The sequence below is a fragment of the Hypomesus nipponensis genome, chromosome 14, assembly GCF_054491055.1.
Source record: "Hypomesus nipponensis isolate SF chromosome 14, ASM5449105v1, whole genome shotgun sequence".
Lineage (NCBI taxonomy): Eukaryota > Metazoa > Chordata > Actinopteri > Osmeriformes > Osmeridae > Hypomesus > Hypomesus nipponensis.
The window spans coordinates 2603833-2625630 of NC_140374.1; the positions used below are offsets into that span (position 1 = coordinate 2603833).

Here is a 21798-nt window from a genome sequence, read left to right on the forward strand (position 1 = left end):
TACATCAAACCATTTTATCAAAATTACAAACTGTCCATGTAATCCATAAACTTATATGCATTTTTTTTCTCTGTAATTTTCAGATTTATTTTTACACCGTACATGACATTAATGGCACTAAGAAAAAAATATGAAAATACTCTAACAAATTGTTAGTATAAGAAAAAATAACTTAGTAAAAAAATGAAGACAACTTCATAGTCAAATAATGCTATCATATGGTATACCAAAGTCATTCATGGCTTCAACATTTGTTTTACAGTTTTAAGCAGTGCCTACATTCACCAGAAAGCCCTCTAAATGGGACTTAACGTCAGGTAACAGACAGAATCCAAGTTCAAGTTGATCTGACATTCCAACGGTCCCTGCGAAGGTTCTAGAATCATGTTGCAATACTAGAATTCTAGAATCAGAACAATTCTAGGGGGTTTGAGAATCGCTTGTGCTCCCAGTTCCGGTTCTGTTTTTTGGTAATCACCTGGACCCGAAGTATTCCAGAGCGGTTGAGAACAGGCCTCGCAGCAGGCCAGGAGCCTTCTCACAAACACCCTTGACCAGCGTGAGGGCTAGGGCCATGATCACCCTCTCCCTGGGCAGGTGGTCCAGCAGAGAGTACAGACCCTGGCTTAAGACCCAGTCCACCTCCACAGCCATGTGGTTCTTCCAGGACTGGAGAGGGAGAACAGAGAACCACAGCCGGGGTTATTGCAACATAGACACAGATGATGACCAGTTGTTGAGGTTAAAATTACAAGTTTTTCTTAGGTTTAAAGAAGTTGCGTGGGTCTCCATGAGTAACAATCAAATTTATTGTTACAGATAGAAAATAAGATGAACTATAATACAAAATAAGATGAACTATAATAAAAAATAATCAAATAAATCAATTTAAGATTTTAATCCAATCTAAAAGATATTTTATTTTTACAGTATGAACGTCTGAAAACTCACCCATACTGAGGAGGTCTGTAGCTTCTTAGTGAGGTTCTCCGTGGCCTTGGCAACCACTCTCTGCTCAAGCTGGTGAGCTATCAGGATCAGATCCGCGGCCACATCTCTCACTCCCTGAACCTCATCACCTTCAAAACAAAACACGCAAGGCCTCAAACACAAAACCCATTCCCCCTAAAATTCACTGCGATAATTTAGGAGTAGCCTACACCTGGATATAGAAATCTATGGGAGTCACCTGACTTTCAAGCACTGGGAATCTTACAGAATGATCCATGAAGCTGCAAATCAAATACGAGCTCTACGTGCCACACACCAAACCCAAATAAAGCACTTTGCTAAAACTGAGTCAACGAGACTTACGTTAGCAGGTTAAGTCGGTTAAGTCTGCTCGACAGAACGAGTCATTGTTTAAAATGCATCATGACAACATACATCTACTAACTTACATTGTTTAACCCTCCTGTTGTGTTCCACTCAAAAGTGACCGATTTACAAGTTTTCGCCCTGAAAAATGTAGTTAATTTATTCTGATTGCCATAAGGTTCTATGACTTTGTCCACACAGGGTATCTAAACAGCCAAAAAATTATTTTCAGAATTTCATAACAATTTGGGTGTTTCATTTAACTTTTGTACATTTTCCCTCCCAGACCCAACATGCACGTGTTTGAGTACACATACACACTCATACACACACACACACAGACTATGATCCAGACGAAGAGCCGACCGATGTTGAACAACCTAGTGATCGGTGGATGATGCCGTTAACATGGCCCTCCACTTCACCCTCCAGCATCTGGACTCCCCAGCATCCTACGCCAGGACCCTGTTTGTGGACTTCAGCTTTGCCTTCAACACCATCATCCCCGCCCTGCTCCAGGACAAGACAGGACTATTGTATTGTTTGCACTATCTGTATTTTTTGGTATTTTAGGTTAAATTGTAAATTATGACTACTTTTATTTTTTATTCCCCTTAGTATTAGCTAGACCCCCCTTAGTATTATCTAGACTTTGCTACTTTTGTATAGTTAGTCCACATATTTAAGTTTCAATATTCCTATATGTTTAATGTATGCACCTCCCTGCCAAGTAAATTCCTTGTTTGTGCAAACACTCATGGCGAATAAAATCCCTTCTGATTCTGATAAGGAAGAGGGCCCTGCTGAGGTTGTTGTGACATTCCTGTCCAAGAATGGGAGTTTGTGGTTTGTTCTTCATCACCACATAAGTGAAGAAGTCGACTGTCGACTGAAAATGTCATCAGGATGACCCCAGGGCCAACCAGGAATGCCGTCTCCTGGGTTGGTGACATAAAATCCTGCTTCAAACTGTTCCTGACAGAGTCCATTGATACCATAGTCATAAACATGTCTAACTTGGAAGGTAAATGTGTTTACAAAAACAACTGGAAGGATATAGACCAGACCAACATCCAAGCGTATGTATTCAAAATAATCCATATATTATGCTTCTTTAACTCAAAAACGAGTTGTATACGCTTGTGTCAATGAGGCCTATAGGCCATAAATGACAAACAGAAGTTTAAAACTTGTAATGTTCAAGAACTTAAGTTGCTAAAAAGATGTAACACAACATTAGTTGATAATACATGTATTATTATGGAAATAGTTAGCTATAATTGGGCAGTCACTTTTGACCGGGAACACAAAAGTAGCAAACAAAAAACGATCACAACAGGAGGGTTTAAAGCAAAACAGACAAACCTACCATGTCTATTCAGATCAGCTTGTGGTTGGATATCATCGATCCAGCCTCTAATGCTGCTGCTGAAATGACCGTCCGTCTGGAGCTCTCCGTCATCGTGGGAGCCGTTCCCCGGTGAGTTACAGTTAATGTCCGGGGTGATCTTCAGATCTCGGGAAAGAGAATCAAGTTCTCTCTGACATTCTTCGTTGTTGAAGCCCTGTTGCTGAAGGAAGGTCAGAATGACCAGGGGAGTGTTGTTAAGGACACGGACCACGTTGTCGCCGACGGTGTCCATCGCGGTATTTCTACTCTACTTTGCACAGAAGAGCTGAAATCGCCGAGAAAAAAATGCACTTAGTTAGCAAGTTCCTTCATAGATGGGTCCGAGGCAAATATTTAGATCTAACTAACGGCAATCGAACGGTAACGTTGTCCGGTAAGATGTTCATGAATCCAAATTCCAAGACGCGCCAAAACAATCAAGCTAGGTCAGAGCTTGCGGAATGAATGGATATCTATCCAGAGTATTTGAAAAAATAAAAATAAAAGTTGTACAAGTTTGTTTACTCACCGTGGTTGTTTTAGAACGGACGCTAGCTAGATAGATAGAACCAGAGCCTGTTTAGAACACAACTCAGGGAACGATGATGCATGTTGTAGGTTACATCATTTCCCCACCCACTACTACACATGGTAGAATTAACCAATCAGCTAGCTATGCATTTTAATAACATGCAAATGTTAGTTAAAATATATTCATTATACTTTTAAAATCCTAGGAAACTACAACCTCACTTAACCCTGCAAGACCCGATTTTAAATGTCAACATCTAAAAAAAACATTAGCAAATAAGATTTTTTTTAAACGACCACATTTACATAACCAATGGGTCCTTGTCTTGCCTTGCAACGCTATTGGCTAAATTTGGTCATTCGGAAAAAAATAATAGCAAATACAGCTATTAAATATCTGAAAGTGACGTTGTAATTTTACATCAAGGGTCTACAAGGTTAAACCACAATCGTTGTGTGTGATGACTTGTGGATTTAGATAAACCCACCGTGCTCGCATCAGATAATGAGCGGCTTGCAGTTAGATTCCTCTAAATATGTTGTAACTGATCTGTTGCTTGCACGCAAATTGCAAAAAACTGGATCGTTTATAAAACGTGTTTCTTAAAATGAATGCTCTTCATCGCTGGCATGAATGACAAAGCACAGGGCAGACTTGTTCATTCATTGAAAAAAAAAAAAGAAAGAAGAAACTGTTTCTGTCACCTCAGATAAGCGCGTGTGGAAAGCCCCGTAACTGTTCCGTGCTGTGGTAAACCATTGAAATGTGGTACAAGGTGAACACAAAAAAATACGTTTATGTAAGTTAAATGTCTCAGAAGCCAAGTGAGTCATACAGAGATAACTGACTATAACGCATGTTAAAAGTTTATTTACATTGAAACAAAATAAAAACCATTGAATTTACATTCACTGGTATCTGTAACCGGTCTCAATGATACTAAGAACCATCTTTCAAGACACAGAAGTGCTCCACAATGAATCACTTTTCAGATTAAGTAGACCATGAACTTGGGAATTTAATCGTCTTCGTATATGACAAAATAACACCATGTCTACCACCTTTGACCTCTAGTCGGTCATCTTTGGAGGTATGCTTCCTTCCTAGGGAACTAGCATGTGATGATGGCCACTCAAACTCCATTGCTGGGGCATCCAAAGCTGATGGATCGTGAAGCAGTTCTCCCCACCAGCCTCCGCCCAGATCTGGGTAGGGACCCAGCCTTGCCCAGCTGCTCTAGCCCAGACGGAAGGGCCGTCTTCGGGGACAAGGCTGCTAAACGAGCCTCCTGGAGTGCTCTGTGGAGGATGGACAAACTATTCAGTCCATTTAAAATGTAAATATCTTTTAAATTACAAACCAAAAGGAACGTTTTATTGACTAACCTGGAAACACATGCAAGTCAGTATGCAAATGAGCATTGTTCATCAACTGAATGAGATTTAAATTTGATTAGGAAATTGCACCCTCGTGTACAATCTGCCAATATAGTCAACCAAACAACATATACATCCCAGTCCTTCATCCCTCCCCCCTCAGGTTCGGCTTCAAGAAATGCAGTGCATCTCCCCCCCTCACCTTTCCAACATGGCCGTCCTGAACTTCTCCTCGTTGAGCTCCAGGCGGAGCTGTGCAGTCAGCTTGTCCGCCCTCTCCTTCCTCAGGACGGGGTGGCGACACAGCGCCGAGGCAGACGGCCGCTTGGAAGGCTCCGGGTCCAGCAGCGCCTGGCGGGAGGGGAGATGCCAGGCACTGCTCAAGAAGCTTGATCTTGATTCTGCATTACACTCAAGCTACAAACCGTTACGTATGAAATGTATAAAAGTTGCAAATAATTTCTTCAATTTCTTAAGGCCGTTTCACAGACGCTTTGAGCCTGTGAAATGTAATCGGACGTGATTGTACGTGGTCCTCGTGTAGCATGGCCAGTCTAGTAGCCTAGAAAGAGTCTGCCGGCAGTTGAAGGTCTAGCAGGAATGACAAACATCCCGAGACCTAAAGTGCACCACTTATGCCCAGAGTGCGAATTATACAATGACAATCGGGGGGGTTCAACTTCTTCTTCAGAGGGATATATAAATGTATCAACCCCCCCAACCTGTTGTTTTTACCTCTCTTTGGGGGGTCCAAGTCTTAATTAGGGGGGTGGGTCAAACCCCCCATCCCACCCGTAATTCGAACCCTGCTTACGCTTTTAGCACACCATTCGGTGTGGGTTCTAGTGTCCATGGTTACACTTGTACCTGGACCAGGCCTCTGAAGGCCTCCGACAGCTCCTGGGTGAGGCAGGGCAGCTCGGCCTGCCTCAGGTGGTGCCACTGCTCTCCGTTCTGAGGCAGCGGAGGTGCCCCTGCGGCAAGCAGCACCGTGAGGCCCAGGGAAAAGATGTCTGCCTTTGGGAGGTGGCTGTAGTCCTGAACAACCGAAAAATAGTTTTAGTTTAGATGCACATGATATACTCTTGTCAATGTGGTTAGGATACACCGATTGCGTACCAACTGCCTGAATCATTTTCTGCAGGGGCGTAGACTTCCTTTTCGAAAACAGCAAATCTCGTTACCCTCAAATCATGGGCGAAGGTATGTTTTCAAATGTTGGTAGGACAGCTACAGCCTCAGTTATAAACAGCTGTCATTTGAAAACAAACCTTTGCCCCTGATCTTTCACACAGTACAACTAAAGTTAAGTTGAAAAGAAAGTTGTTGTGGTTTACCTCATGAAGAACCTCACTGGCCAGGAAGCGACTGTCTCCCTCCTCCACCTGCACACTCCTGATGGAGGTCACATGACCCAGGTCACCTACACCCAAACCAGAGGTCAGCATCCCATCAGTCGTTCCTGCACATTTATGCCTCAGCTAGACTCTTTGCTAATTGGTTCCCATCAACATCAGTCTCCAAACCATTTTTTTTTCTCCAGACGTTCGCACAGGGCAGCTATTTGATCATGATCAAGTTAATTTGCAGAGGGAAACGTTGCCCTAAAACATAATCACATTTCCTACAAATTGATCTTCCAGGCAGTTGACCAAGTCCAACAGTACACACTTAACCTCAGTTGCTGAGGGAAACCTTCATACACTTTAGGTCTGTACAAGGTATTGCAATAGGTGTTTACCAATCTTATAGACTACCCCAGTTGGTATGCCTTCATCCTCCCCCTCCTCATCCTCGCTCTCGGCCTCTACCCCTGCACTGGAGCTGGGCGGCTGGCAGATGAAGATGTTACCTGCAAGGCCCCAGAGGAAGAGGAGGTAAGAGGAAATGTTGCACCCAGGGGCGTAGGTTTGTTTTCAAATGTGGGTGGAACAGCTTTTTGGAAGTGTCCGTTAAAACGTAATTTTCAAGATAAAAATGTGTGTGTGTGTGTGGGGGGACGGGACGGGACTGATTTGCTGTTGTCTTGACCGTTGCTATGGATAATAACACCATAAAAATCAACAAGCATCATAAAACCCCTGGTTCTTTCCACCAAAACAACTTAGGCATCCTGTTCAGAGTTCCTGGGGATAAGTGTGACAAAAACAGCTCAGAATAGTGTATGGTTAAAACGACAGGAGAGAGACTAACTGGGTTTGATGTCCAGGTGCACCAGACCAGTGCTGTGGATGTACTTGAGACCCATGGACACCTGGAGGAGCAGGTCCCTTAGCTCAGGCTCTGAGAATGCCTCTCCCTGGACCTCCTTCTGCACGATCACGTCATGGAGACTCCCACCTGCGGGGCAAGCGAGGAAGACGGGACAACCTGAACCAGGGGTGTAGGCAGATGTGGGTGGGACATGAAACCTACACCACTGTCTCGTACAAATCATCCAGCCCAGCTATCTGGGGTTGACCTCTGATGGTGGAGTTGTAAAATTCTAAGATTTTGATTCATTCGAGGATTAAATCGCCTAACCAAGCGACGTTGGTTCCCTTACTGGCTGAACTTGAACAACCTCAACTCACCATCACAGTATTCGTTCTGTATGATCATGTGATCGTCCTCCGCCCAGGCGGAATAGTAACGGACGACGTGCGGGTGGTGTCCGAGAACAGCGTGGGCATACACCTCCTTCAGAGCCAGCTGTCTGGAGGAACAACCCCAAACCCCTCAGAACTCACTGAATAGCCTACCACAGCCAGGGTGCTGTAGAGGGAACTGCTTGCATTCATTAAAAAATATATATATATTTTAAAAGGTGGTTAAGAAATGAACATGCTTAATATACAACTTGGTTGTGTGCCTGTAAATAGCCTGACATAATGTACTCAATCGTGGGTGATATTAGTGTGTTTGACTCACTCGCTGGCCGAGCCCGCGAGCGGCTGGCGGGATCGCTTGATTGCGTACAAGCATCCATCCAGCCTCTTCACGCATTTAAACACCGTTCCAAACTCCCCCGCGCCGATACGCCCCAACTCCAGAAATTCGCTCTCATATCTAGACAGCATGAAGGCCTCCACGGCCCGTCTCTGTGGACAGACGGAAAGACGGATGGAGACTCGGCTGTGTGGAGAGCACGTGCGTACTTTCCCTTGCGCAGTCACGATGATCAGAAGAGAGCAAAAGGATATTTATAGAAGTACTGAGATAGACGCGCAAAATATGAGACAGATGGGATGGCAAAAATACAAAAGACAGGAAGTGAGCTAGTGAATCACCAAGTGCTGAAAAAAAACACCGCCCGGAGAGATAGCCTAAAAAAAGTGGAGGCGGAGCAGAAACGACAGCAACTCGTGCATCATAAATCATTAACGGAAGCCGTTCAGATGAAAATAAGTAGCCTACCTTTGGCGGTAGAAATGCTTCGTCATCCTCTTCAGATGACGCCAGGCTGTTCTTTATTCTGAGAGACGACAGTTGTCACCAGAACCAGTTACTCATGATACAATGAGCCAAAGCCGTAGCCATGGAGTCAACATTGGGGGGGACGAAATCTGCCGGGGTGTTTGAGGGTCCCCCCCCCCCTGAAAACCTTTTACATTTAGTTACAGCGTGCTTGGTTGCCAGTTGTAGCGCATCACATTTATATTTTGGGGGGGACATTTTTAACAGATTTGAATATTGGGGGGATATAGGCTATCTATATATTATGATTACGGCCCTGCAATGAGCACACGGCCATGGTTACAGGAACCATTGCACGGATGTTGGAAAAGTAGTGTGGCCTTGACAACGACCTTCCTCAAGTCCCCATTAGGGGGCCCAATACACCTGTCAGCCACACAGCAAACAATCTACACCTGAGTCGGAAAATCTCGTTTAAATGTAGTTGAGCTATAGTGTCTAGTAGGCCTAACATGATTTTTCTAGTGACTTAAATTATTAAAGAAATGTTATCAAGGGATATTGTCTTGTCCTACTGCACTGCAGCTAGATTTAGCCTTCTGGTTTCAAGCACGATCAAAACTATTTTGGCACTTCAATTTGATAGGGCATTTTTGCAGTGCAGGACATTGATGTCCACTTTCAGCCCCTTAAAGTCCCTGCAGTATCAAACCCGAGTCACCTGTGCCTGTAGTTGTCGTCATCCTCCTCTTCGTCATTCAGTCGGTTCTTCCTCTTGTTGTTACAGCTGTTCCTGGAGACCGTGTCAGGGGTGAATGGGTTCACGTTAACCGATGGGATACGGGCGGGGTCAGTCAAAGAGGCGAAATGTAGGGCTCTCTGGCCGCAACAGGTCTTGGTGCTGGAGTAAGGAAGGACGCTCTTGGTCAGCAGGCTCTGGAGGGGGCAATATGGTTGATTTAGGAATTCACTCAAATTGTGAGGGGTAGTGGAGAGGACCCCTGGAATGCAAAAGATATGAAGGGTATTCAGATTATAATGAATGAAGTTGACCATAAGTGACTAATAGGCCTACCTTAGGAGTGCTGGGAGAGTCACAGAGCCTAAGTTTCCTCCATGCGGCGTATGGTATGGGGGTGGTGGAGATGGACGGAGAGGTAGTGATGCCCCTTCGATGACGTGTCGCCTTGGGAGTCCGACATGGGTCACGAGGACTCAGGATCTGAGGAGCTCGTGGGAACCAGTCATCTGAACTGCTGTCGCTGCTCCCATCCTCGCCACAGCTTGAGAAGTCGAGCTTTTGCACCGCTCTCTCACTCAACGCCATCCCCAGACTCGTAACGACAGGAAAGATTTAAAACATTTAAAATGCGACGTTTTAATTGAAAGTTTTCAATTTCAGTAAAGTTCACTCCCTTACTCTGCACGAGCACATGGGTGCCAGATACAATCTTTTCAGAACAAACGTTCCACGTTGACGAACACAATGTTACATTCTACTTTAACTAACCAACACGAAATTGTATTAATTTACCTTCTTACGGTCTTTGCCTTTCCAGAATAACCTACCAGCACCACGCTCAAATTTCGAGTAAATTCCCAGTATGTAAATGAGCAGTGTTAAGGTTTGCCTCTTTATCAAATCCTGCAGGCTATATCTAATTGGCTCAAAGTTTGTTGGGTTTGTTTGTCAGCCCATTACACACCTGCCACAGCTAAAGTAAGAATGCACTATTCATCGTTTAGAAATAGTGATAATGGCAAGAAAGTTGTCGTAGCTACGACACTTGCTAGCTAATTACTATACTAAACACAAAATCTTGCATTCCCTGAGTTAATAAAAAGTATTTATTGAAAGACAGCTGTCAGCAAACATGCTGATAAATGCCGCTTGACAAAACATAAACCACGTGAGCGGAAGTGTTTGACATCATCAAAACACCAAGACGTTCGGTGAAGCGGGCAGGTTGGAGCGGGTTGTTCAGGCGTAGCTATGTTCTCCGTGCTACAAATACCAAGAACCCCGTGGAGAGAACAAGGTGAAAGCCGTGGTCGGTAATTAAGTCAGTCGGTTATTTTGTTTTGGAGGGTGTGGAAGAAATTTGCTCCCGGACTTGTTGTTTTCTCCGTTCGGGCAAAGCAGCATCATGGTTGAGCAGTCGGACCGCGCTCCGCTCCTGGACTGGGAGGAGATCCAACCGGGAGAACCGCCCCAGGCGGAACCGTCAACCGCACCAGTGAAGGAAAATGCATCTGAGACGTGTACACCAGATTGGCGGGCACCGGGCAGCGTCGTGCCGGGCATCGAGAGCACCGTCATTTCTGGCGATTTGGCAAGTGCAGTTGTGAACAGCGTCGACCTGAGAATACCAGAGTATTGTGGACAGGGGTGGGATGTTTCAAGTCCCACTGAGTCTAACCATATGTTCCCGGGAATATCAGTAAAAAACTGTTTAACGGAATGGGAGGAGAAGGACCAGATTGTGGCTGTGTTTGTGGTCACCTTTGACACCAGATCAGGTGAGTCATATAAAGAGCAACACTTGGGTAGGAGTGCGACACCGTAGATGACGTTGCAAGAAAATAGTTCGTATTTGCTATGCAACTCCAGGTCCGGCTATCTCGCAGCACTATTCAAATAAAGGCCCACAGCAGCACAAAGGCAGGATTCTGGAAAGGTGGAATTCTTATAAAACGCATTTGAAGATGTTTCACTTCCTCATGTTTACAGTATAACACACAAGCTAGTCAGATCAAGTTCAACGCAGGTTTACCCAAAACAAACGTAGATTTCATAAGGCTTTTGTTTGAAACTGTAAAAGGAGAAAGTGAGGAGAGAGAGACCCTTCGCATGAACTCAAGTTGCTGACTTTCACCACTTCCTTTTTGCCTGACTGTGAGAGATGAAAATAGGAAGGGAAGAAGACACAGCCTTCGGAAAAACCTTAGATTTTGATATTGTTTTAGTTTTGGGGCCTTTTCCGGCTTTTATTGATACAGACAGGATAGCAGGGAGAGAGAGACAGAGAGGGGGGGGGGGACTGGCAGGAAATGGCCTGGGTCAGAATCAAACCCGGGTCCCTGTCACGGCCTCAGCCTTAGTGGTACGCTCATCCTCTTGTTGTTAGAGAGAACAGCAGTCTGTGTGTGTGCTTTAGGTAACATGGTGGAATGGTGTCTGCCTCAAGACGTGGACCTGGAGGGCGTGGAGTTCAAGTCCATGGCCAGCGGCTCGCACCGGATCGCCCACGACTTCATGTAAGGTGCACAACCACGCACCCAGACACACCTCACCGTACAGTGAGGTGTACAGTGAGAGATGCACACAGTATAATCACTAGAATCCCGCCACAATCGCCAGAATGCGTTATCTTCTTTTTGTGTTTGCACCCCAGATATTTCCGTAAAGGTCGCTATTTTGGCCTGGCCTGTTTTGCCAACATGCCCGTAGAGAGTGAGCTGGAGAGAGGGGCGAGGATGAAGTCTGTGGGCATCCTGTCCCCATCTTACACACTGCTCTACCGCTACATGCACTTCCTGGAGAACCAGGTGAGGTGAGTACCTGTCGGTCTGACGGCACCTCGTTTCTCTTCTTCTTGGGTCCATCCCCATTGTCATCTCTCCACAGGGGCCTGGGTTCGAATCCGGCCTGGGCCCTTTGTTGCATGTCTTCCCGTCTCTCTCCCGAGCCTTTCCTGTCACACACAAATAACGGCCCAATGAAGCATGAAAAGGCCCCAAAAAGATGAATTAAAAGTCTTGTTGTAGGCAGGGGTCTACATTAGTGCCAAGAAGTGTTTACAGAATGGAATTGGCATCAAGATCGTTCCCCAGGCTCCTGGGTGTAGTGTCTGAAAACACTCTGTTCCAGCTGGTGTTTATCTTGGAAAGATCCTCAACAGAACAGAGAGATTTGATCAACAGTTTCATCTGTCTTCCCCAGAGTTGGATGGTGCGGTATGATGATCTCACTCTGGGCCAAACATGTCTCCCAGCCAGGCTTCTCCTGGGGCTGACAGTCATTCTCAGATGTTACACAACCCCCCCCCCCTCCCCCCTCCCCAGAACAAATATATTTAACAGCAGCATCGTCAATTAATTTAAAAAAAGCTGTCTCACCCACATTTGAAAACAAACCTAGACCCAGGCTCCTAGCTATAGCTGTTGCCATTTCAAACCATAAGAACTCCAAGGTACAGAGAACCACTGAGAAACTGCCTCCGCTAGTTTTAAAACTGTACTTTGTGTTTTCTCAGACACCAGCTCAAGTGCCCAGGCCAGTACTTCCCCCTGGAGGCCTTTTACGAAGACAAGAAGGCTTTGCTACCCCCTGCAGAGAACAGGCTGGTCACTGTCTGCCCCAGCAGCGTCTGGGCGGCAGCCTCCATCAACCGCTGCATGCACCCAGAGATGAAGGTCAGGAGGGAGTAGAAAAACCGACTGAGGAGGGGGAAGGATGAGGAGGGAGAGGATGAGGTGGAAGGTGACGGGTATGGAGGGTAGGGTTGAGGGTGGGAGGAGAAGGGGGAGGAGCGATGAGGCAGGTGGAGAGGAAGGGGAAGAAGGGGGGGGGGGAGGATGAGATGGAAGGTGAGGGGTATGGAGGGTAGGGTTGAGGGTGGGAGGAGAAGGGGGAGGAGCGATGAGGCAGGAGGAGAGGAAGGGGAAGTAGGAGGGGTAGGAAGAAGGGGGGAAGGATGAGGTGGGGGGGGGGGGTATACTGTTTCTGGTAAGAGAGTGTAGGTACAGGCACGCTCTTAGGACCCCCTAGGAAGAGATGCACAAGAAAGGAGTGGGCTGCTTGGTGTGTTTGTGTCCAAGATGCCGCTTCCTCCAGACAGGACCCTGATTCACAGATAACCAGGCTGCATCCTGTAGCTGACCTGGCTGTGTCTGTGCCCCCCTCCCTCCCTCCTTCCAGATCACCCACCCAGCAGGATGCATGTCCCAGTTCATCCAGTTCTTCGGGGAGCAGATCATGGTGTTGTGGAAGTTCGCTCTGCTCAGGAAGCGCATCCTCATCTTCTCCCCCCCTCCTGTAGGGGTGGTCTGCTATCGGGGTGAAGGATGCAGCTGCTGAGCCTCTCACACACACACACACACACACACACACACACGATTGCGGGATTAATAAAGGTGTCTCTTTTATGAAACGCACATTTTGTTTTCTGTTGTTGTTCTGGTTGTGTATCCTAACATGAGTGTGTGTGTGTGTGTGTGTGTTGGCCCTACAGTGTACTGTTGTTGCTGCCTGGCCAACATGTCCATCCCTGGGCTGGGCGTGTCCGTGCCGGAGCTCCGCCCCTTTTTCTACATCAACGTGACGGACATCGTCACCCTGGAGACGGAGGTGTCGTACGTAGCCTGTGAGTGCCGACCCGGGGGTTCTGGAGATGAGGCCATGAGTATGGCATGAGGACAGAGCGTTAGCAGGGCCGGCCATCCGGCTCATGTCGACAACACCTTTTAACCTGCTGTGTGTGTGTGTGTGTGTGTGTGTGTGTGTGTGTGTGTTCAGGCACGACGGAGAAGATATTCGAGGAGAAGAAGGAGCTGTATGACGTGTATGTTGATAACCAGAACGTGAAGACGCACAGAGACCGGCTGCGGCCCCTGCTCCGGCTGAACGAGGCAGACAAGGAGAAGTACAGGAAACTAAGTGAACAGAGGTAGACTCGCATTTATAACTAAATTAATCTTTGATAAAACACTAAAGCCCAGTGTCTCAGACTTGGATTAAGACTAATCGTAGACTAAAAATGTTTCAATGGAGATCTTCATTAAAAAAAAATATTCAGGACTAGGCTTAATCCATGTCAGGGAAACTGTGCCTACATCTTGTAAATAGGTTATTTGCCCATTATACTTCCACTACAATGTGTTACTAATGGAAAGGTTATGATGATTTTTTCTTAGGCAACTGCTGCTGTACTCCCAAGAAGTGGGTGAAGACTGCACCTCAAATGAGGAGGACCTCTTTGTTCTGTGAGTGTTTAATTTTTTTAAATATATATATATATATATTTGCCTGTGCTTTCTTTTTAGTTTTGGCAAACTGGGACTTGTGTTGAAATTGTACTCTTCCCTCCACCATCTCCTCCATCATCTCCTCCCTCCAGGTTCTTCATGGAGCAGAACAACAGGATCTTCCAGATCCTGTCGGAGGTGGCGGGGAGCTCAGACCGTACTCTGACTGCTGAGCATGTGAGGGCGATGGGCCTGGACCCCCAGGGAGACCGCTCCTTCCTGGTGGACCTGCTGGAGCTGTACGGCATCGACGCCATGCTGGTCATAGACAACCCCTGCTGCCACTGAAAACTCTGGACAACCTTTTTGAGGCCTTCTTGGATGTTAAACCCCAAAACTGCCCCCTCTGGAAGGCCCTGTCACCCCAAAACTGCCCCCTTCTAGAAGGCCCTGTCACCCCAAAACTGCCCCCTTCTGGAAGGTCCTGTCTACCCTGAACTCCCCCCTCTGGAAGGTCCTGTCTACCCTGAACTGCCCCCTCTGGAAGGTCCTGTCTACCCTGAACTGCCCCCTTCTGGAAGGTCCTGTCTACCCTGAACTGCCCCCTCTGGAAGGTCCTGTCTACCCTGAACTGCCCCCTTCTGGAAGGTCCTGTCTACCTTGAACTGCCCCCTTCTGGAAGGTCCTGTCTACCCTGAACTGCCCCCTTCTGGAAGGCCCTGTCACCCCAGAACTGCCCCTTCTGGAAGGTCCTTTCAGTCCAGAACTGCCCCTTCTGGAAGGTCCTGTCAGTCCAGAACTGCCCCTTCTGGAAGGTCCTGTCAGTCCAGAACTGCCCCTTCTGGAAGGTCCTGTCACCCCAGAACTGCCCCCTTCTGGAAGGCCCTGTCACCCCAGAACTGCCCCCTCTGGAAGGTCCTGTCAGTCCAGGATGTTTATCCCAGGACAGGGATGTTTATTTACTCATATCATTTCAAAACGTCTTGCCCAGTCATGTATCATTTCAATATTCACAAAGAAGAGGGGAGTCCTTCTGCTGCAAAACCTCACTTCTATGTTACAAATTCAACTTCAGCATCAGTACTGTATTGAACGATTTTTTATCTCAATACGTCTTCGCCGTCTTCTGGACATTGGTGCAAATGAACATCAATTGTTGCATAGTGTTCTAGATTAGACATTCTGGGGACGGGTTGGTCACACCGGTGTGACGCTGCGCGTGAAAGTGTTGACACTGTACGACAAACTCAAGGACAAAATCGGATGTACACGTGGTCTCACCTAAAAAGAAAAAAGACGATTTTTATGACCTCATCATGTGAAAGGGACGCTGTGTTTGTTAGGACTGCAGCTGGCGAAGGTGGAGTCACCTGTTGGGCCCAGACTGATAAGAGAATTCCCATGAAAGGGTGTCACCTTAGTGGGAGCTCCCTCTGGTCTGGTCCTGTTGATCTTCTGGGGGAAGATCGCGGCCTGAACGCGGCCACGTGCGCGGTGACTTCCTGAGCTGTGTAACGTTTCATCACGGTTCTAGGGAAACCTCAACGAATGTGAATTGCACAACCCCAATCGACTCCTGCTGCATCTCAACCACAGACTTTAACGATGAACATGTTGACTGATTATTTTTTTCTGTGTTCTTTTTAAAGGATCGATGTCGGTTCCCGGCCCTGTGTTAGGGTGAGTAGTGCACTGATGAAAGGAGAGGGCAGGCAGTGTCGGCTAGCTGGAGCTGTTCTGGAGGAAGGAGAGGTCAGGCAGTGTCAGCTAGCTTGAGCTGTTCGTGAGGAAGGAGAGGGCAGGCAGTGTCAGCTAGCTTGAGCTGTTCGTGAGGAAGTAGAGGGCAGGCAGTGTCAGCTAGCTTGAGCTGTTCTGGAGGAAGGAGAGGGCAGGCAGTGTCAGCTAGCTCGAGTTGTTCTGGAGGAAGTAGAGGGCAGGCAGTGTCAGCTAGCTGGAGCTGTTCTGGAGGAAGGAGAGGGCAGGCAGTGTCAGCTAGCTGGAGCTGTTCTGGAGGAAGGAGAGGGCAGGCAGTGTCAGCTAGCTGGAGCTGTTCTGGAGGAAGGAGAGGGCAGGCAGTGTCAGCTAGCTCGAGTTGTTCTGGAGGAAGTAGAGGGCAGGCAGTGTCAGCTAGCTGGAGCTGTTCTGGAGGAAGTTCTCTCTCTGCTGAGTCTTGCTCTGGGATTCAAACCACCTCCACTGCAATCACTGGATTTAAGATGAAATGGGTGGTGAATCTAGAACTTCCTAGACTCATAGCTAATTCCCCCCCCCAGGCCAGTTTTTAGATGTGATTTATAATGTGAATTTACTGTTCCGTACGGTCGCTGTTAGCTATATGGTCTGATTGAATTCTCCTGATCTGAACCACAGTGAATTCTCCTGATCTGAACCACGGTGAGCTATGAGAACTGTGAGAGTATAAAACTGCAGGAGTCTCTTGTTGTCTGGGACAGTTCTGGAGAAAGGCTTTGCTCGTCTGTCCCAGTAACAGAGAGGCTCTTTGTGTGCTCCGTGTCCTGGAGAGGCCGTGTCCTGGGGTGGGGGAGAGGGGGACCACCCTCACCCCTCAGCCCTCACCAGGCACACGGGCCCCATGTCTTCTGCATGAAGGGGTCCTCTCTAACTCTCTCTTTCCTTCTCTGTCTCTCTCGTTTCTCTCATTCTTTTGAACACCGCTCCATTCATTATGGTTTGAATTCCAGTTGGTCCTCGTCAGAAGAGCTGAGTGTCTCTTGAATGGGGGCCTGCCCCTTTTGTTGGCCCCTAATGAACTGAGCTGTCAGCCCAAATAGATCTGTAGTCTGAACTGTAGTCTGATCTGGAGTCACTGATGTGAATAGGGACATCCTGGAAGGTCAGACTGGAGCCAGAATGTTCAGAAAGACACTTCTCAGCACACAGCAGGTCCCTGCTGCGCTGGCTCTCCTGTTTGTCCTGCAGGTGTTTACCTGGATCTCTGTGTCAGAGTCCGGGGATTGTATATGACACACGCACTGTCTGAAATGCCTTCTTTGTGGACTCATTCACGTACCTCAACCAGCATTCGGTCATCTGACTTTATTTGTACAGTGTGCCACCTCACTGAATGTCAATAGAGCTAATCTGTATTACACACACGCCAGTCTGCAACAGTCTTCACGCAGTCTGTACTGTTCTCAGTGTGCTTCGTAACCGCAGTGTGAATCAACACTGCACTCACAGCTCTAGCTAACTTAACACAGTAACCTACCCTAGTTCCACGGTAGATGACATCAGTTGGGTACACAGCCTGAGGAACTCGATGACCCGAGTCTCTCTCCTGAGGTGGGTTAATGACGGGGACACAGTACTGTCATTGTGAAACAATAAAACTGTTATCTGACTTTGTCTGTGTGATTATGAGATGCAGACTACACCTCCAAAGTGATTACAACCAGTGTTGTTCTGTACTAGTGTCATGCGCTGATCTTAACTCAAACACTCAATGTTTCCTTCCATTCTTTTATTCTTAACCTAAATATGAACATAAACGCAGACGACCCGGGCATCTGACGTGAACTGCTTTATTATTCTAGGTATCGTTTTAGCTCATGATGAGGATCTCCTGAAGTCTTCAGGTCCAGACTGACATACCGTACGTACATGGCAGAGGTTAGGTAACAACACAACGCTTGGTCCATCACATTCATCATCATACTGTCAGCCTCTTTCAGAATCAAGACACATCGAAATAGGCTCCAGTGGGGCAGGTAAGAGTACTGTAGCAGGAGGAGAGGCCCTGTGTCTCTGTGGGGCTGGTGTTGGTTAGAACGGAGGTTTTCCAGGAAGTCACCTCGCGGAGGAAGAGGCCCTGGTCAGTGTGTGTGCTGAGGGGCAGAGCAGAGGGGCAGTTCTGGGGAGGATGGAACCTTCCAGAGAGGGGCAGTTCTGCGCCCGGTCACCCGGGTACCCCTCCACCCCCCTACATCTGGTTGAGCAGCTGCTCCCTGCGCTCGGCACTGATGAAGAAGCGCAGTTTCCGTGGCAACAGCTGCACCTCCACGGACATGGCCTCGTACGCCTCGTTGTCGATGTTGTAGAAGCCCGCCCCTTCCTGTGGGCGGGGCCAATGGGGGGAGGGGGGGGGAGCAGAGGGTCATAGGTCAGATTTAAACATGAAGGCAAAGATGGAGTTTCCGACACTGTAAACACACACTAAGGAGCCAAACATGTTTCATTCCCTCCAGGGTCTTAATGGTCGACGACATGAAAAGGAGTTTGTGTTGTTTCTCGGGCTGCAGGCCAGACTGAGGCCGTACTAACCGAGGGCAGGTTGAGCTGGACAGCACTGGCCTCCACAGTCAGGGACTTCTTAGTGAACACAGTTGGATCCTCTTCTTTCTTAATCCTTCAAGTAGAAAGAAAACATTGCTTTTTGACTTTCCCCCCCAAAAAATTGGGACAGTTTCTAAGTGAAGTGAGACAGGAAAGGCAGGGAGAGAGAGAGGGAGAGAGAGAGAGAGAGAGGGAGCGAGCGAGAGAGAGAGAGAGGGAGAGAGGGAACGAGAGAGAGGGGAAGACATGCAGTAACGGTGACACTACATATTTACTCTGATACTGACCCCACAGTGATGAACTCTCCAACAGTGAAGGTGTCTGGCTCGGCACTCAGCACCATGGAATCATCTAGGCGCTGAAGAGAGAGCCCGCGGGGGGAAAGACATGAGTGTTCTGGTAATGCTGCTAGACACGGACGAGCTGGTATAGCGTGTGTTAGCTGGTGTAGCGTGTGTTAGCTGGTGTAGCGTGTGTTAGCTGGTGTAGCGTGTGTTAGCTGGTATAGCGTGTGTTAGCTGGTATAGCGTGTGTTAGCTGGTGTAGCGTGTGTTAGCTGGTGTAGCATGTGTTAGCTGGTATAGCGTGTGTTAGCTGGTGTAGCGTGTGTCAGCTGGTATAGCGTGTGTTAGCTGGTGTAGCGTGTGTTAGCTGGTATAGCGTGTGTCAGCTGGTATAGCGTGTGTTAGCTGGTATAGCGTGTGTTAGCTGGTGTACCGTTTCAACGGGGTTCTTGTTGTGAGTATGTATGGACAGCTCCAGAGTGGACAGCTGCTTCTCCTCCCACTGCACTGGCTCTTCTACTTTAGGAGGCTCTACACACACACACACACACACACACACACACACACAGAGAGATCAGAGTTATGGATAAACTGCATGGACCAACCACAACGATCCCAACACATCAACACACACACACAAAACCATAGACCACTAGTTCCTGCAAGGCTGTGTCACCTTCCACAGGAGGGCTCCAGTAGTTCTTCAGCCTGCGGATGATGCGGTTCAGCAGGCTGGCCCGGGGGGGCTTGTGGGTGGGCAGGTCAAGGGGGCGGAGGGTGGGGGCCAGGTAGGACACAGAGGCTTCGTGGACCTGGGGCCACTCCTGGGGTGGGGCAGGACAAGCAAGGACACCGTCAACCACAGCCTGGCGGGAGACACCTGAACCGGCAGGGTAGCTAGGACTGTTCAATGCCCGTTATCTGAAGAATCAACAGCGTATTTTCTCACCCGTAATGTGCTGAGCCAATGTGCTGCTCTTGTTTTCAATGGACCCAGGTACCAATATCTGGCACAAGAGACACAGCAACATGATTCATCTTCAGAGTGGAGGAGACAAGATTTTCTCGACCCACTTCCTAGATTATTTTTTTTGTTTGTTTATGATACTTAAACATATTCCTGGTCTTAAATGGGGCTGAATGTTCTTAAGTTCTTACTTGCTAATGGTGGCTGCCACGTCCCTGAAAGCACCCCAGCGTAATCCAGTCAGAGCGAACACCGGCTGCTCCTTCTCCCCCTGCGCGGACAAACAAAACCCCACTCATACAACTACAGGACCACACTAACACAAGCTCCCCTGATATACATGTCACGTGTGCATGGCTAACTACTGTGACTTTTGTTTAAAAAAACTATTTGCTTGGATCAGTAGGTTTTCACATTGTTGAATCCAGTCTCTTCTTCATCTCACCTTAATCTGCAACACATCCAGCGGGACTGTCTCTCCTCTCAGGATGGACAGTGTTGCAGAGGTGATGTGTCTGGAGGGGCGTGATGGAAACAAGCGGAGCTTACTGAGAGACCGTTCGTAGACACACAAAAAAAGCGTGGAAGTAATGTGCGATCGACTGATACGGTGTGTGTGTGTCACCCATGTGTTCAGGTGGGATTCTGTAGCCAGCAGCCCTGTGACTTTCTGTAGGGTAAGCTTGAGTGGGGCTTAACGGTGGTCATACTTACTGGACCTTGTTGTCACTGAGGAGGTGAAGACTCGGGCTCAGGGAGTTGTGAGACCCCAGGGGAATGAATCCTATGGGAGTTCTACTGAAAGTCTCCTACACCAGACCAACACAGGAAGTAACGAGTCAGAGTGTTGCCCTGGGAGACGTCGTCCATCAGACACACACAGACATACAGCGTTGGGAACAGGAAAGGGACACTGGCAGATGAGCCCGTCAGACAGAGACGCGGCTCGGTGACGTGACGGCGGAGCGGCGATGGTACGCACCTCATCAGCCCTCCGGAGGAGCCCCGTGATCACCTCCTGCAAGGTGCCGTCTCCCCCCGCCACGATCAGCATGTCGGTCTGCTCCATCAACTCCAGCAGCTTCTTAGCCTGCCCTTCGTAGTCAGTCTGGAGGAGACAAAGGGAAGGAATGCTATTAGTCAACACAGTTCACAATTGTAACGGAGGCGCAAAGCAACAAATAAAAAGACACACGTTAGACAGGCAGGACACAATGGAGTTGCTTACAAAAATAGAGACAGGAAGTAAAAGCACCTACTTTGACCACGGTCACCTCCACTCCAGCCAGGTGTAATATCGGGGCGGCGTTCTTCTCAAACAACTGGTTGGCTTTCCTGTGTACAGCGGGTTACAGGAGCACAAGTCTGGCTTACTTCATCGACAGGAAGCAGTAGCAGATATCCCACATGACAAAGTACTGTCACGCACGGGTAACCTGCCAAGGAAACGTTTTAAGGACTGAGGACGTATTTTCGTACCCGCTGCAGGCAGCTGGGTTGAGGATGACTGTGGCCTTTCTCAGTTGTTCCTGGGGAGCGATCTGCTGACGACCGAATTGCTGAAACATCACAGAGAGTTTAGCATGACAACTTAAGACGGTAGAAGGCCTAGGTTAATATTGTGGGCTATGTCAATGCAAAGACATATACGTTGACAATAAACTCTCACCTTGGCTTCTAGACAAGCTTCTCTTCGCAACACATTGTCACTGTAAAACAAAGCGTCGAGCCATCAAAATCAATATGCTGAAGGAAGATCACAATTCTTTAACGTTCATTGGAAAAATTAAGCAATGTATAGCCTAGAAGCCCAGCGAGCTAAAGTAATGTCATGTGACTTCACAACTGATCTGTATTGATAACATTTGTGGTTATAAGGATGGTTCAGTCAGAAGACCCGTTAGTCTAAAAACGATGAACAAATACGATACATTAATGGATACACACCAGTGTTTACCATACAGCCAGTATCCACCGTATGACAGGACACATACACCGACGGTTGACTTCTTCCAATGATTTCGCACCGTCCGGAACACTTTCACAACCCTGGCCATTGTCTAATATATCAATATAACATAGTCTTATACTACACTATTGATGTTATGTGTACAGATATTGTATAGTGAGCAGACATACATTTATTTCATAGCGGTCATTTGCCCATCGCTGTCAGATTTTCTCCCTCGCATGTGTAACACAGGTGCACCCTACTTAATGGTCCTGCCAAACAAGACATGTACTAAGGTTCCGTTTGACCAAAAATAATAATATTC

The 21798-nt window shown here is 47.6% G+C and overlaps 4 protein-coding genes across 6 annotated transcripts; 1 reads left to right on the plus strand and 3 right to left on the minus strand.

Annotated features, from left to right (window-relative positions):
* Nucleotides 1-73: 73 nt before the first annotated feature.
* Nucleotides 74-3381, minus strand: bida (BH3 interacting domain death agonist). The gene is made up of 4 exons (XM_084673011.1): nucleotides 3237-3381; nucleotides 2687-2993; nucleotides 952-1079; nucleotides 74-669 (listed from the first exon to the last, which is right to left on the minus strand). The coding sequence occupies exons 2-4, from the start codon at nucleotides 2958-2960 to the stop codon at nucleotides 475-477; spliced, it is 597 nt and encodes a 198-aa protein (XP_084529137.1). The 5' UTR covers nucleotides 2961-2993; nucleotides 3237-3381; the 3' UTR covers nucleotides 74-474.
* A 702-nt stretch (nucleotides 3382-4083) lies between these two features.
* On the minus strand, nucleotides 4084-9726 carry wee2 (WEE2 oocyte meiosis inhibiting kinase). The gene is made up of 12 exons (XM_084672997.1): nucleotides 9546-9726; nucleotides 9087-9345; nucleotides 8733-8947; nucleotides 8012-8069; nucleotides 7526-7695; nucleotides 7189-7310; nucleotides 6809-6955; nucleotides 6357-6467; nucleotides 5953-6038; nucleotides 5483-5653; nucleotides 4818-4966; nucleotides 4084-4537 (listed from the first exon to the last, which is right to left on the minus strand). The coding sequence occupies exons 2-12, from the start codon at nucleotides 9336-9338 to the stop codon at nucleotides 4372-4374; spliced, it is 1647 nt and encodes a 548-aa protein (XP_084529123.1). The 5' UTR covers nucleotides 9339-9345; nucleotides 9546-9726; the 3' UTR covers nucleotides 4084-4371.
* A 188-nt stretch (nucleotides 9727-9914) lies between these two features.
* Nucleotides 9915-17340, plus strand: dennd11 (DENN domain containing 11). The gene is made up of 9 exons (XM_084673002.1): nucleotides 9915-10531; nucleotides 11170-11269; nucleotides 11407-11565; nucleotides 12268-12427; nucleotides 12933-13071; nucleotides 13246-13377; nucleotides 13530-13680; nucleotides 13928-13996; nucleotides 14131-17340. Exons 1-9 carry the CDS (start codon nucleotides 10159-10161, stop codon nucleotides 14324-14326), a joined length of 1479 nt encoding a protein of 492 aa, XP_084529128.1. The 5' UTR covers nucleotides 9915-10158; the 3' UTR covers nucleotides 14327-17340.
* Nucleotides 17341-17506: 166 nt separating this feature from the next.
* Nucleotides 17507-21784, minus strand: agk (acylglycerol kinase). Of its 3 annotated transcripts, none has more exons than XM_084673005.1 (15): nucleotides 21662-21784; nucleotides 21470-21582; nucleotides 21192-21231; nucleotides 21002-21081; nucleotides 20782-20857; nucleotides 20505-20630; nucleotides 20237-20331; nucleotides 19968-20037; nucleotides 19714-19793; nucleotides 19505-19562; nucleotides 19232-19379; nucleotides 18989-19086; nucleotides 18559-18629; nucleotides 18260-18344; nucleotides 17507-18050 (listed from the first exon to the last, which is right to left on the minus strand). In XM_084673005.1, exons 2-15 carry the CDS (start codon nucleotides 21577-21579, stop codon nucleotides 17919-17921), a joined length of 1269 nt encoding a protein of 422 aa, XP_084529131.1. In that variant the 5' UTR covers nucleotides 21580-21582; nucleotides 21662-21784; the 3' UTR covers nucleotides 17507-17918. The 3 variants fall into 3 exon arrangements, with proteins under 3 accessions (XP_084529131.1, XP_084529132.1, XP_084529129.1); XM_084673006.1 differs by having other exon boundaries at nucleotides 21470-21571; nucleotides 21662-21746; XM_084673003.1 differs by having other exon boundaries at nucleotides 21470-21739.
* Between the last annotated feature and the right edge of the window lie 14 nt (nucleotides 21785-21798).

Bases quoted from the DNA above. Each gene is read 5' to 3' on its own strand.
- bida (XM_084673011.1), bottom strand. From the start codon at position 2,960: ATGGACACCGTCGGCGACAACGTGGTCCGTGTCCTTAACAACACTCCC. The intron at 1,080-2,686 runs GTAGGTTTGTCT...TTTGTTTTGAAG, and splicing joins AGCTGATCTGAATAGACATG to GTGATGAGGTTCAGGGAGTG. The intron at 670-951 runs GTGAGTTTTCAG...CTCCCTCTCCAG, and splicing joins TACAGACCTCCTCAGTATGG to TCCTGGAAGAACCACATGGC.
- wee2 (XM_084672997.1), bottom strand. From the start codon at position 9,338: ATGGCGTTGAGTGAGAGAGCGGTGCAAAAGCTCGACTTCTCAAGCTGT. The intron at 7,311-7,525 runs GTGAGTCAAACA...TTGTTCCTCCAG, and splicing joins CTCGCGGGCTCGGCCAGCGA to ACAGCTGGCTCTGAAGGAGG. The intron at 6,039-6,356 runs GTAAACACCTAT...GTTTGGGTGTAG, and splicing joins TGGGGTAGTCTATAAGATTG to GTGACCTGGGTCATGTGACC.
- dennd11 (XM_084673002.1), top strand. From the start codon at position 10,159: ATGGTTGAGCAGTCGGACCGCGCTCCGCTCCTGGACTGGGAGGAGATC. The intron at 11,270-11,406 runs GTAAGGTGCACA...TTTGCACCCCAG, and splicing joins CGGATCGCCCACGACTTCAT to ATATTTCCGTAAAGGTCGCT. The intron at 11,566-12,267 runs GTGAGTACCTGT...GTGTTTTCTCAG, and splicing joins TTCCTGGAGAACCAGGTGAG to ACACCAGCTCAAGTGCCCAG.
- agk (XM_084673005.1), bottom strand. From the start codon at position 21,579: ATGGCCAGGGTTGTGAAAGTGTTCCGGACGGTGCGAAATCATTGGAAG. The intron at 21,082-21,191 runs GTGAGAGTTTAT...GTGATGTTTCAG, and splicing joins AAGCTTGTCTAGAAGCCAAG to CAATTCGGTCGTCAGCAGAT. The intron at 20,858-21,001 runs GTACGAAAATAC...CGCTGTACACAG, and splicing joins AACCCAGCTGCCTGCAGCGG to GAAAGCCAACCAGTTGTTTG.